Source organism: Artemia sp. Qi Xiang Cuo, chromosome 5 (genome assembly GCF_049724085.1).
Source record: "Artemia sp. Qi Xiang Cuo chromosome 5, ASM4972408v1, whole genome shotgun sequence".
Lineage (NCBI taxonomy): Eukaryota > Metazoa > Arthropoda > Branchiopoda > Anostraca > Artemiidae > Artemia > Artemia sp. Qi Xiang Cuo.
This window is the reverse complement of record NC_142798.1, coordinates 56091285-56106107: the sequence shown is the minus strand read 5'-3', so window position 1 is coordinate 56106107 and position 14823 is coordinate 56091285. Positions and strand designations below refer to the sequence as shown.

The window sequence follows — 14823 nt, the reverse complement described above, 5'->3', positions numbered from 1 at the left end:
GCCCTAAAGGTATTTTATATGAATAATGAAAGAGCATAAAAAAGCATAAATTGATGTTTTCACTTTCATCCATGCTAAACTATATGGCCAACTGCAAATTAACATTGAAATTTACCCATCACCATTCCCTCCAATGTGCAAATATATACCCTAAATTGGATTATATCCTGAATTGTTGACAGCAAAGTTTTGAATCATAAAATACAATGCTATTTTTGTCAACAACATTCAAAAAACTTGAAACAGGATATTTGAGTTGCTTAATAAATGAGGTTTGAAATGTTATAAATCAACATTTTTGGAATATATAACTTAGGTAAATTTCTACCAAATCATTTAAAGGAAATGGGAACTTCGTGGGCGGGTGTAAAAAGGGAGGCTTTGAATAGATTGGGGTGGAGGAGGAGCGTGCGTAGCTGTGTTGGCCTCAGGCGGCTTGGTGCTGCGATGAGTTGTTAGTAGCAGTAGTATATTATTGACTTACGCATAAAGTGAATAAACCACTTGATACCTTTTTTATGATGATTACAAATATAGTAATCATTTCTATCGGAAATGAATTTCAGCCCCCCCCCCACCTATATATGCCAAATCAGGGTATATATTTCTACAACCTAAACCTGAATTGGCCAATATAGGGGGGGGGGGCTGAAATTAATGGCCAAAAGAAATGATTATTATATTAGTAATCAGTATAAAAAAAAGGCATCGAATGGTGTATTCACTTTAGTCCTAACTCAATAATATGATTTGGTAGATATTTACCAATATGATTTGGTAGAAATTTACCACAACTTATTTATAAGCTACTGATATGTTATTAACAACTTTTCAATAGCTTAAAAAGTGTTGATAACTTCTTTGTGTGGTTACAAAAATGAAATACATTTGGGACCCCTTAAAAGGACACAAGATGCAACTATCTCCAGAAGTGATTCTTGAATTATGAAAGAGCATAGGCCTAAAAAAGGCATCAAATGACATTTTCATCTTAGCTAAATTAGCCTAGGCTATATAACCTAGCCCACTAGAAATTTATCAAAAAACATACTGAAGAGAAAGAAATGCAATAGAATAATGATCAGTAAAATTCTACTTTAGTTACTTTTGGCTATCTTGGAAAGGGGTTGGGTTAGGAAAATGAAACTTTCAGGGATGGATGTACATGCTAAGGTATGTCCCGGGAAGGTACTTTGAAGTACTTACCTCCACTCCTCCCCCCTCTATATAATGGTAAATTACTGCACATTACTAGTTGTTTTAACTCATATTTCATCCTATATTACTATCATAGGCCTAGTTATAAATCACTGCTTACCTTACGCAACTTCAGCTTTTAACCTTGTTCATTAAAATATATTCCAAAATCCTATTTAAATCCTAAACCATTTAATTTCCTATCCTTGCTGACTATTGTTATGGTATAGTAAAACCAGTTTTGTTGTGATGTCACGACTTTGCTTATCAGAAACCCTTACCCTTGAGAGTAGCAGGCACATGCCAAACACCTCTGTGTTGATAAGACCATTTAAACTGTATTAATTAGGGAAAGGATTTGACAAGAGAGACCAGTAAAAATAACCTAATCGTTTTTAGAGGACAAATTATGTCATAGGAAGATGTTTTTAAAATCCCCCTTCCCCCCAAACTCAAAATTTTCTAAAATTCTACTTTAGAAGCTTTTAAAGTATTTCTAAAGTACTAAAAGATAGAGTGCTAAAAACATCAGAATCAACTTCAGAGGAGACGTTATGTCACGGGAAGATATTATGAAAACCCTTCGTCTTCCACCCCAGGTAAATGTAATACATTTCGCTTTATCAGCCTTTTAAAAAATTCTATAGCACTATAAGATAGATAGATGAACATATAAGAATTGTCATAAGAAGAGACATTATGGTACAAGACAAGTTTGTTTTAATCCCCCTCCACCCCAACTCAAAATTTTCCAAAATTCTACTTTAGAAGCTGTTTAAATAACATCTTCCCATGACATAACTTGTCCTCTTAAGTTGATTCTGATGTTTGTAGCGCTCTGTGTCTTACCTAGACCCCAGCACCATGCCGGCGCATCAACCAAACGCTGCCAACGAGAGGCTCGGTTGACCGCCACTGAAGTGTCACAACGTTGCTGGCATGCAGCTGGAAGAGGCGGCGATGTTTGGTTGACTTTGAATTAATTTTGCAGCAATTCTTTATTGCGTCAACTGCAAAGTCAAAGCTTTTCTTTTCTTGTGAGGTTTAAGTATTTTGATTTTCCTGATTAGAAATCTAGCAGGGCTTGCACTATTCCCAAATTTACGGGGATTTTCCCAGAAATCTCTGTGCCACCCCAAATAAAATTTGATTCCCGAAATCCCTGAAAATTATCCAATCATGTTGCCACCCCTAGTGATTTATCACTAGTGACTATCCCTGCCAAATATTACTTTGTATACCCTAATTCTTCACTACTCTCTTGTACGTTAATTTTCGTCTCTTGTGTTACTTTGCATATAAACCAGAAAGATATAATTGCAATATACACGGTTCTTCATATGCTGACAAAAGTATTGTCTTTATGAGATTAAGTAATAAAAATAAGTTTTTTTTAACTGAAAGTAAGGAGCAACATTAAAACTTAAAACGAACAGCAATTATACCGTATATGAAAGGGACTGTCCCCTCCTTCACGCCTTGCTCTTTACGTTACTTTAGCGTAAAGAGCTAGGGGTTGAGGAGGGGACAGCCCCTTTCATATACGGAATAATTGAAAGTAAGTAAGAACTGAAACTGAAAGTAAGGAGCAACGTTAAAACTTAAAATGAACAATAATTATTCTGTATATGAAAGGGGCTGTCCCTTCCTCAGCCCCCAGCTCTTTACGATAAGGTAACATAAAGAGCAAGGCGTGAAGGAGGGGACAGTCCCTTTCATATACGGTATAATTGCTGTTTGTTTTAAGTTTTAATGTTGCTCCTTACTTTCAGTTAAAAAAAAACTTGTTTTTATTACTTAATCTCATAAAGACAATACTTTTGTCAGCATATGAAGAACTGTGTATATTGCAATTATATCTGTCTGGTTTATATGCAAAGTAACACAAGAGATGAAAATTAACGTACAAGAGAGTAGTGAAGAATTAAGGTATACAAAGTAATATTTGGCAGGCATAGTCACTAGTGATAAATCACTAGGGGTGGCAACATGATTGGATGATTTTCGGGGATTTGGGGAACCAAATTTTTTTTGGGGGCGGCACAGAGATTTCTGGGAAAGTCCCCGAAAATTTGGGAATAGTGCAAGCCCTGCTTGATTTCTAATCAGGAAAATCAAAATACTTAAACCTCATGAGAAAAGAAAAGCTTCGACTTTGCGGTTGACGCAATAAAGAATTGCCGCAAAATTAATTCAAAGTCAACCAAACACCGCCGCCTCTTCCAGCGGCACGCCAGCAACGTTGTGACACTTCAGTGGTGGTCAACCAAGCCTCTTGTCGGCAGCGTTTGGTTGATGTGCCAGCATGGTGCTGGGGTCTAGGTAAGACACAGAGCGCTACAAACATCAGAATCAACTTAAGAGGACAAGTTATGTCATGGGAAGATGTTATTTAAAAAGCTTCTAAAGTAGAATTTTGGAAAATTTTGAGTTTGGGGGGAAGGGGGTTTTAAAAACCTCTTCCCGTGATATAACGTGTCCTCTGAAGTCGATTCTGATGTTTTTCGAACTCTGTCTATTAGTGCTTTAGAAATATTTAAAAAGCTTCTAAAGTAGAATTTTGGAAAATTTTGAGTTTGGGGGGAACGGGGATTTCAATAACCTCTTCCCGTGATATAACATGTCCTCTGAAGTCGATTCTGATGTTTTTAGCACTCTATTAGTGCTTTAGAAATATTTTAAAAGCTTCTAAAGTGGAATTTTGGAAAATTTCGAGTTTGGGGGGAAGGGGGATTTTAAAAACCTCTTCCCGTGATATAACATCTCCTCTGAAGTCGATTCTGATGTTTTTAGCACTCTATCTTTTAGTACTTTAGAAATACTTTAAAAGCTTCTAAAGTAGAATTTTAGAAAATTTTGAGTTTGGGTGGAAGAGGGATTTCAAAAACATCTTCCCATGACATAATTTGTCCTCTAAAATGATTAGGTTATTTTTACTGGTCCCTCTTGTCAAATCCTTTCCCTAATTAATACAGTTTAAATGGTCTTATCAACACAGAGGTGTTTGGCATGTGCCTGCTACCCTCAAGGGTAAGGGTTTCTGATAAGCAAAGTTGTGACATTACAACAAACTTGGTTTTATTATACCATAACAATAGTCAGCAAGGATAGGAAATTAAATGGTTTAGGATTTAAATAGGATTTTGGAATATATTTTAATGAACAAGATTAAAAGCTGAAGTTGTGTAAGGTAAGCAGTGATTTATGATTATGATAGTAATATAGGATGAAATATGAGTTAAAACAACTAGTAATGTGCAGTAATTTACCATTATATAGAAGGGGGAAGAGAAAGAAATGCAATAGAATAATGATCAGTAAAATTCTACTTTAGTTACTTTTGGCTATCTTGGAAAGGGGTTGGGTTAGGAAAATGAAACTTTCAGGGATGGATGTACATGCTAAGGTATGTCCCGGGAAGGTCCTTTGAAGTACTTCCCTCCATTCCTCCCCCTTCTATATAATGGTAAATTACTGCACATTACTAGTTGTTTTAACTCATATTTCATCCTATATTACTATCCTAATTATAAATCACTGCTTACCTTACACAACTTCAGCTTTTAACCTTGTTCATTAAAATATATTCCAAAATCCTATTTAAATCCTAAACCATTTAATTTCCTATCCTTGCTGACTATTGTTATGGTATAATGAAACCAGGTTTGTTGTGATGTCACAACTTTGCTTATCAGAAGCCCTTACCCTTGAGGGTAGGAGGCACATGCCAAACACCTCTGTGTTGATAAGACCATTTAAACTGTATTAATTAGGGATAGGATTTGACAAGAGGGACCAGTAGAAATGCCCTAATCATTTTTAGAGGACAAAATATGTCATGGGAAGATGTTTTTGAAATCCCTCTTCCACCCAAACTCAAAATTTTCCAAAATTCTACTTTAGAAGCTTTTAAAGTATTTCTAAAGTACTAAAAGATAGAGTGCTAAAAACATCAGAATCCACTTCAGAGGAGACGTTATATCACGGGAGGAGGTTTTTAAAATCCCCCTTCCCCCCAAACTCGAAATTTTCCAAAATTCCACTTTAGAAGCTTTTAAAATATTTCTAAAGCACTAATAGAGTGCTAAAAACATCAGAATCAACTTCAGAGGACATGTTATATAACGGGAAGAGGTTATTGAAATCCCCGTTCCCTCCAAACTCAAAATTTTCCAAAATTCTACTTTAGAAGCTTTTTAAATATTTCTAAAGCACTAATAGATAGAGTGCTAAAAACATCAGAATCAACTTCAGAGGACACTTTATATCACAGGAAGAGGTTTTTAAAATCCCCCTTCCCCCAAAACTAAAAAATTTCCAAAATTCTACTTTAGAAGCTTTTTAAATAACATCATCCCATGACATAACTTATCCTCTGAAGTTGATTCTGATATTGGTAGTAATCTATTTCTTACCTAGACCCCAGCACTATGCCGGTACATCAACCAAATGCTGCCAACGAGAGGCTTGGTTGACCGCCACTGAAAGGTCACAATGTTGCTGGCGTGCCGCTGGAAGAGGCGGCGGTGTTTGGTTGACTTTGAATTAATTTTGCGGCAATTCTTTATTGCACCAACCGCAAAGTCAAAGCTTTTCTTTTCTCATGAGGTTTAAGTATTTTGATTTTCCTGATTAGAAATCAAGCAGGGCTTGCACTATTCCCAAATTTTTGGGGATTTTCCCAGAAATCTCTGTGCCACCCCAAAAAAAATTTTGTTCCCCAAATCCCCGAAAATCATCCAATCATGTTGCCACCCCTAGTGATTTATCACTAGTGACTATCCCTGCCAAATCTTACTTTGTATACCCTAATTCTTCACTACTCTCTTGTACATTAATTTTCATCTCTTGTGTTACTTTGCATATAAACCAGACAGATATAAATGCAATATACACGGTTCTTCATATGCTAACAAAAGTATCGTCTTTATGAGATTAAGCAATAAAAATAAGTTTTTTTTTAACTGAAAGTAAGGAGCAACATTAAAACTTAAAACAAACAGCAATTATACCGTATATGAAAGGGACTGTCCCCTCCTTCACGCCTTGCTCTTTACGTTACTTTAGCGTAAAGAGCTAGGGGTTGAAGAGGGGACAGCCCCTTTCATATACGGAATAATTATTGTTCATTTTAAGTTTTAACGTTGCTCCTTACTTTCAATTTCAGTTCTTACTTACTTTCAATTATTCAGTATATGAAAGGGGCTGTCCCCTCCTCAACCCCTAGCTCTTTACGCTAAAGTAACGTAAAGAGCAAGGTGTGAAGGAGGGGACAGTCCCTTTCATATACGGTATAATTGCTGTTTGTTTTAAGTTTTAATGTTGCTCCTTACTTTCAGTTAAAAAAAAACTTGTTTTTATTACTTAATCTCAAAAAGACAATACTTTTGTCAGCATATGAAGAGCCGTGTATATTGCAATTATATCTGTCTGGTTTATATGCAAAGTAACACAAGAGACAAAAATTAACATACAAGAGAGTAGTGAAGAATTTGGGTATACAAAGTAATATTTGGCAGGGATAGTCACTAGGGATAAATCACTAGGGATGGCAACATGATTGGATGATTTTTGAAGATTTGGGGAACCAAATTTATTTTGGGGTGGCAAATAGATTTCTGGGAAAATCCCCGGAAATTTGGGAATAGTGCAAGCTCTGCTTGATTTCTAATCAGAAAAATCAAAATACTTAAACCTCACGAGAAAAGAAAAGCTTTGACTTTGCAGTTGACGCAATAAAGAATTGCTGCAAAATTAATTCAAAGTCAACCAAACATCGCCGCCTCTTCCAGCTGCATGCCAGCAACGTTGTGACACTTCAGTGGCGGTCAACCGAGCCTCTCGTTGGCAGCGTTTGGTTGATGCGTTGGCATGGTGCTGGGGTCTAGGTAAGACACAAAGCACTACAAACATCAGAATCAACTTAAGAGGACAAGTTATGTCATGGGAAGATGTTATTTAAACAGCTTCTAAAGTAGAATTTTGGAAAATTTTGAGTTTGGGGGGAAGTGGGATTCCAAAAACATCTTCCTGTTACATAATTTGTCCTCTGAAGTCGATTATGATATTTGTAGTGCTCTATCTATTAGTGCTTTAGAAATATTTAAAAAGCTTCTAAAGTAGAATTTTGGAAAATTTTGAGTTTGGGGGGAAGGGGGATTTTAAAAACCTCTTCCCGTGATATAACGTCTCCTCTGAAGTTGATTCTGATGTTTTTAGCACTCTATCTTTTAGTACTTTAGAAATACTTTAAAAGCTTCTAAAGTAGAATTTTAGAAAACTTTGAGTTTGGGTGGAAGAGGGATTTCAAAAACATCTTCCCATGACATAATTTGTCCTCTAAAAACAATTAGGTTATTTTTACTGGTCCCTCTTGTCAAATCCTTTCCCTAATTACTACAGTTTAAATGGTCTTTTCAACACAGAGGTGTTTGGCATGTGCCTGCTACTCTCAAGGGTAAGGGTTTCTGATAAGCAAAGTCGTGACATCACAACAAAACTGGTTTTACTATACCATAACAATAGTCAGCAAGGATAGGAAATTAAATGGTTTAGGATTTAAATAGGATTTTGGAATATATTTTAATGAACAAGGTTAAAAGCTGAAGTTGCGTAAGGTAAGCAGTGATTTAAAACTAGGCCTATGATAGTAATATAGGATGAAATATGAGTTAAAACAACTAGTAATGTGCAGTAATTTACCATTATATAGAGGGGGGAAGAGTGGAGGTAGGTACTTCAAAGTACCTTCCTGGGACATACCTTAGCATGTACATCCATCCCTGAAAGTTTCATTTTCCTAACCCAACCCCTTTCCAAGATAGCCAAAAGTAACTAAAGTAGAATTTTACCATTCTATTTTTGGAAAGGATTGACTAGAGGATCTAATATCTTTTCTTATATAATTTCTGCACTGCAATAGGCCTTAATCTTTTTCAACAGCTTTTTGTATTATCAGCCTAGGGATGTAGGCCTATATTGGAACATCTAGGGGTTCTGCTTTTGTTCTTGTTGTTGATGGGGCTTATTGGGTGATTCAGGATAGACAGAGGAAACTCTTGGGCTGCAAATTTCTGATTCCTAGTCAAATTTATGTGTGCAAAATCTTACTATCCCATCATCTGTTTTTATTTCATTTATTTTCCATGATCCAGAGGTTTTTAAATGCATTGGCCCTTCCTGATTTAAAATTATTCCATTCCAGTCTCTCTTCGAATAGAAAATTTTTATAATGGTGCAGTTGGACGTTGAATCCAAAAAGCCTGAACAATGCAGATAAAAGAAACCGTTAGACAAAGGGCCAACAGTACAACACAGTGATGGAAAAATGGCAAAAAAAATTAAGGGGATAACCATTTACACATTTAGAGGAAAATTTTTAGAATTTCAAACTTAGAATTTTTCTATCCTACAGAGTGTGAAGAAGATTTTGTCTTTTATTAATTTTTAGATTCATCGGGTCCTACTATAACAATTTAAAATTTTGTTCATTAAGGTTAGAATTTCGATAGTTTTGGTTGTTTTTTGGAATTACGTTCAAATATGTAGCGTGACTCCGGGTTTATTATGGAATCCAACTTCAAAATTTTGCAAAATATGGCCTTAATACTTTTCTATTTATAATAAGCGATGTAACCAATTGCTCCCAAGGATCAAATCGACCTACCAAAGATTGACATAGATGTAATTGCAGATAGATCGTATCACACAGATGTAATGCATATGATTTTTCAAATGTCCTTCAAATTTTATGAAACCCCAGTTCGGATAAATTGAATACATAAATACACTTAAAACATGCTGCCCTAAACGAAATGACCGCAAGTGAGATCGTCAAAAAGGATAGCGCGGCTACAGTGCCTATGTTTGCTGATGATACTTCTTTAGTGGTGATCGCAAAGTCAGAGAGATTGCTCCTAGAGAGTGTACGAGAATCGCTAAATGAGGTTTCAAGATGGCTGAGAGTGAATCAGCTAAAGGTGAACCCCTCTAAGAGTAATTTTCTTATACTTTCGAGGACATCGAATTATTATCCATGAATACAGCATATAGCATATGAAGATGGTATGATTGCTTGTCAAAAGGCAGTAAAGTATCTTGGCATTATTATAGATGAGACTCTCAGTTTCCGATCCCATATTGAAACTTTATCCCGGATTCTATCGCGTAATTTGGGGATGATTCGTAAACTTAAGTATATGTTTCCAATTAGTATACTTAGGCTTCTCTATTTTTCGTTAATCCATCCCTATATTTTGTATTGTTCTTCTGTATACATGGGTACATTTTCTTCAATTGTTAGTCCTGTGCGAATTATCCAAAACAAGTCTATTAGAGTATTATCAGGAAAATCAGAAAGAGAATCGGTTCGAGAAGTCTATAGGGATTTTAGGATACTGCCAGCGGCGGGTCTTCATCATTTTTATATATTAGTATTTATGTATAGATACAATATGAAGCAGCTGCCAGAGTGCTTTAATGGTTGGTTTTACAGCCGATGGAATATACATAACCAAAATACTAGGGGTAAAAATGATTATTATACTCCACCTATAGTGTCTGCCAGGTCCACGTTTTCTTTTGTTATAAAGCGTATAAATTTATGGAATAATTTGGATAATGATATGAAGAAACTTGAAAATTTTAGTGGTTTAAAAGCAAAATTGAGGGAAAAATTATTAAGTAAGTATGAATTCTAGTTTTGTTTGTTTTGGAGGTAGCTTGATTTGATTTAATTTAAATTAAGTTGTAATTGTTTGTTGGTTTGTGATTGCGACCCCACAACATGAATATGGTATGTAGTTGCTGTCCCTGTACTATTATTATTTTTCTTTACTTATTTTTTCTTTCTTTTCTTTTCTCTCTTTTTATCTTTCTTTCTTATTATAGTGTATTTTAATGATGTTACATATATGTATTATTTTTTTTTTTACATGTTTCACCCAACGTCAGCCGTTTGATTTTGGGTGAATCATATTGATTTTTGTATTTAAACTTTTTGTTAATTAAATATATCACTATAAAAGAAACAGTCCAATTTGAAGTTTATTTTTACCCGAAAAGATCATATAGGTGACATAATAGGCTGGTAGTTAAAATAGCATGCTAGTCAATTTAAGAACAAGTTACTGAAGCTTGCACATATTAGGCCAGCCATCAACCGTTTTGAACATTTCTAGTTTTTATGATTAATTTTGAAATATGCATGACAGTTTTTTATTATCTTGCGTTGAAGTATTGCAAACCGGGTCTTACATATAGAAATGCTTCTACTGGATCTGATAGCTATTTGTCCATTGTTAAATTGAGTTGACAAACCCATGATGATAAAACTTTGAGGTAAGGATCCTTTCAAAAATTAATTTAAAACTAAAATCAGAGTCTTGAAAAGTGTTCTCGACTTTTATTTCTACCTGTATTGAAAAAGTACTTGAGTACGTGCATAAAAGTACATTTCAAAGAATTTCAAGGAACATCCTGTGAAATGTATTTTAAGGTCTTATCTAAGTACTTAATTTGCACAAATACCGGCACTTGATTAACAAGCGCATTATGGTATAATTCAAAAAATAATAAATGGAGATACTATGTTTAACTGCTGCTAGAACTTGTTGTGAGGCATAATTTTAAATGTCTGGTAGCCTCTTAAAATTTTGTTATTTATTCTTTTTTTAATTGATGGCTAAGGTTTAGTTTTTTGTTCCTAATGCCTTAAGAACAATTTTAAAATGTCTAACAAACACAACTTAAAAACAATAGGGAATTTTTTTTTTTCCAAGACAGTGCAATTTAAATCGGTGAATATTTCGGCCCTATGTCCAAGGGCCGTCTTCAGCACAACATTAAAGAAAAAATATATATATAAACAACTTACATTAAAATGCAAAGTTTAAAACTAAAAATGCTCTTAAAAACTTTTAAAACAGCCCCAGCATCCTTACTTCAACGGAGTTCAACCAGGACTGATAAATACAATGATGTGAGATGATAAATTCATTCAAACGAAATAAAATAAAATAATTAAATACATGTTTTCAAAGCTAATCTTGCTTTTTTGGCAGCTAGTCTTAAAGGCCTCTTTGTAACGGGTTCAATACTTTTGTCAATTGGTTTAATAAAATATTTTGTTAGATCATTTTTAATTAAATTTGAGTATAAAGAATTCAGTGAATATTCTCCTAAGTCCCTATTTAAGGAAATATTTTTATTTATTTCGAGCCTGATTTCGATTGATTCCCGGACTACCTATTTGATATGGAAAGGCAGTGTGGACTTTGTCAATAAAATGTCTAATCATTTTTCAACTTGACCAATATTTATCGGGAATAGTCTCAGCAGCCATTTAATAGCATCGTCTGAAAAAACCTATTTACACTATAAATATTGTTTTTAACAAAAGGGAACCCATTCTTAGCTTAGCTTCCAAATTACATGCTTTAAAAAAGGGTATTATTCTAAATGAGAGTATACTAGAGGCTTAACCCTTTTGTATTTGTAATCAGAAGGACTTTTCACAAAAAGTCAGAAAATTTGGTCTTAGAAATTTTGTTTTTGACAGTTTAAACACCCCCTTCTCTTAAAAAGACGCCTGAAGTTTCTTCCTCCCAAATTGTAGGTGTGTAGTAATGTAACCCTTTATATGGCTATTAATATTCTACATTGGTGCCACAAGATAGTTCTTTAATTGTGTGTGAACTTTGCACACTTTCGCGGACGAATGCGTACCATGTGACGTGCGACCTCTGAAACCGAGAGAAAATTCATACAGTGTTTCGTGTTTGTGCCATTTTTATGTACTGTGTAGACTGCTTACTCAGTTTTAGTGCTTCTTAGTGCTATGTCAAGTGTGTCAATAAATATGGCTAAAATAGTTAGATGCTGACTAGCTATCTTAGAATCTGGACTTGATAGCATTTGCGTCCTCTCCACACTGAGATTCCTGTTTCGCAGTACAAAATTAGAGAAATAGGTACTTTGCCCTGATAGGCTTTGAAAATTGTTGGTTATGTATATTTACCAATAATCCTAAAGTGCCTGGAAGTCTCAAAATTGAAATTTGGTTTATGTGTTGTCATTTGAGTGAAAGATTATGATTCACTGGAAGAAATGGCAGACATAATCACTTTTTTGTTTCATGATCTCTTTTGTTACAGCAAAGCAGAGCATGAAATTATTTTCTTGTGAAACGATGGATTGACTTAGGTCTATATTCCAGGATGTCTTCAGGGTAGAGGTGGAATGGATTCAAACCCATAGAAGACCAAAACTTACCCTGATTGAAAATCTTTCATCCTATCAATGTTGAATCAGAATTTTTCCTAAACTTCAAATGAAAATTCAACATTTTTGTTTTGTAAGCAAAACTATTGATAAAACTTCACAATATTCCTACATATGATCCACAGTAAAACCGATTAAATAAAAAATAAAACAAAATTAAACAAGTGCTCCAGATGTTCCACCTCCCACAGGAGCACTAAGGATAATCAATAATGGTTTGCAAATATGTGCAAATTGTCAATACTAATTCATCTAACACATTCAAGCTTCGTGTGTTAGAATTAACGGCAAAAATCCTTCAAAAGAAAAAACCGTCAATTTTATAAACTTTTATCCATAATACTATTAGAGTGGCACCAATTGTAAAAATTATAGCTTAGTAAACAACATAGTAATTGCACCGGATTCTGGTTCTTGAATAATTCTTCTTGGCTTTTTGTGTTTTGGTAGTTTATTTTTAGATGAAAAACCTCCTCCTTGCTAATATATCTATTGTGGGCTGCCTCTCCATAGTATTTTAATATTTGTAGGCATGAATATGGAAAGAGTCGGTGGTAAGATGCTTGAGATTGCTTTTTCAGTATTTCGAATCGTATTGATAGAAGAGCATTGCTAATTGTGGAAAACCATGAGACCATGACGGGCACGGGATTGCACAAAGCCTCCATTAGAACTGGAGGTCCCAGGGAATTCTTGCTGTTCAACTCAAAGCCAGATTAAGCGCTTCGCGTAGACTTGAAAGGACGCGTTTGTCCCGTACTGCACTGGTTCTGGGACCATTGCTGTTTCCGAGGCCATAATAATTTCAATAATTTAAATAATATGAAAATTACAACTTAGAAGGTTACAACAATAAAAACGAAATATCGTATTGACATGTGGACTGATGAATTTAGACAGTTTGAACTGGTTTTATTAGGTGGTTTAGAAACTCATACTGGGTAGGAAACATTAAATAAGGTGAAAAAGAATTTATTTAATCAGGCAGGAAGGATAAGGCGCAAAGGTGGAGTGTAGGGTTCATGATGAATAAGGACGCAGCTATGTCTTGTTTAGATTGGGAACGTGTTAACATTAAAATGCTAGTCGCTCATTTAACGACTAAAAAATGCCTTGTATTAGTCACAGTAGTATATGCCCCTGTAGAACCGACAGATGGAGTTAATAGTCGCTAAGATGAATTCTAATTACAGATCCGAGAACAAATAGACAGGATCCCAGGTAAAAATAAGGTGTTTTTACTAAGGACCTTTAATGCCCAGGTTGGTGCAAAAGGGGATAGATGGTATCAAAGCTTAGGTAAATTCGGCGTTGGAAAAGAAAACAGTAGGGTTATAGACTACTGCAATTTTCTAGGTTCTATTTATAACCAACGCAGTATTTGGTCATTAAATGCTACTAATGCTACTACTATCAACAACTCACCGCAGTACCAGGCCGCCTGACGCTAAAACAGCTACGCACGCCTCTCCTCCATTCCAATCTACTCTAAGCATTTCTCTTTACAGCCTCCCGGGAAGTTATCATTTTCTTTAAATCTTTCTTTATGACACCCTCCAATCCCAACCGCAGAAGACCTGCTATCCATTTAACCCTAGACAGTTGGTCTAAAATGACAATCTGTCATCCTTCATCCATATAACATGCCCTAGCCACCTCAACCTTTCTTTTATTATAGTCATAGAAAACCGGATTGAACCCACACTTTTTGTACATGTCACTGTCCAGTACAAGAACAATATTGCCTTTTAGCAATAATCCTGGAATGCTCTTTATGTAGTGACCGTAAGATTAAGCGTTCATATTTACTAAAAAATGTTTAACTTTGGATCATGAACGGAAAGTGAAACCAATAAGCTTTCATCAAACTGTGCTCTAACCTCAGCAATCTCTCCAACCTCCATATGAGAGTCATGAAATACCCCTTCCGTGTTCGTGATAATTTCACTATAAGGTATTTTTGAGGGTTCTATTTAAAATTGGATCCTTTTGACAGAACCTGATTTTGCTCTGTTGTGAGGTGTCTGGAGCTGAAACTTGTCAAAGCCGGACCAGGAGATACTTTTGGGAAAAAGAGTTGTATTATTAGTAATTTTTTTTCAATTTTAAACAGTAGAATTTCTCAGAAAGTCTTTGTCTAGAAATGCTAAATTCATGCCGAAAAGAATTTTTAGCGATGACATTAGTTTGATAAAAATCAGCATAAGAAAGCATGCTTAACATTTCTCGCTCTAGCCTGAAAATATTCCTATTTAATCGTAGCGCTTGCTTTTATATTAACTAAAAACATGATTTAAAATACCATTCCATATGCGTTCTGTAAACTGCCGTTCGTTACGCGTGTTT

At 35.0% G+C, this 14823-nt stretch overlaps 1 protein-coding gene across 1 annotated transcript in view; it reads right to left on the bottom strand.

The window, feature by feature from the left end:
- Positions 1-8395, bottom strand: part of Syn2 (Syntrophin-like 2) — a 51116-nt gene extending 42721 nt beyond the window's left edge. The window contains exon 1 of the mRNA XM_089089743.1: positions 8308-8395. Within this exon, the coding sequence (XP_088945869.1) occupies positions 8308-8367 (60 nt within the window). The 5' untranslated portion in view covers positions 8368-8395. The remainder of the gene's footprint in view (positions 1-8307) is intronic.
- Positions 8396-14823: the final 6428 nt, after the last annotated feature.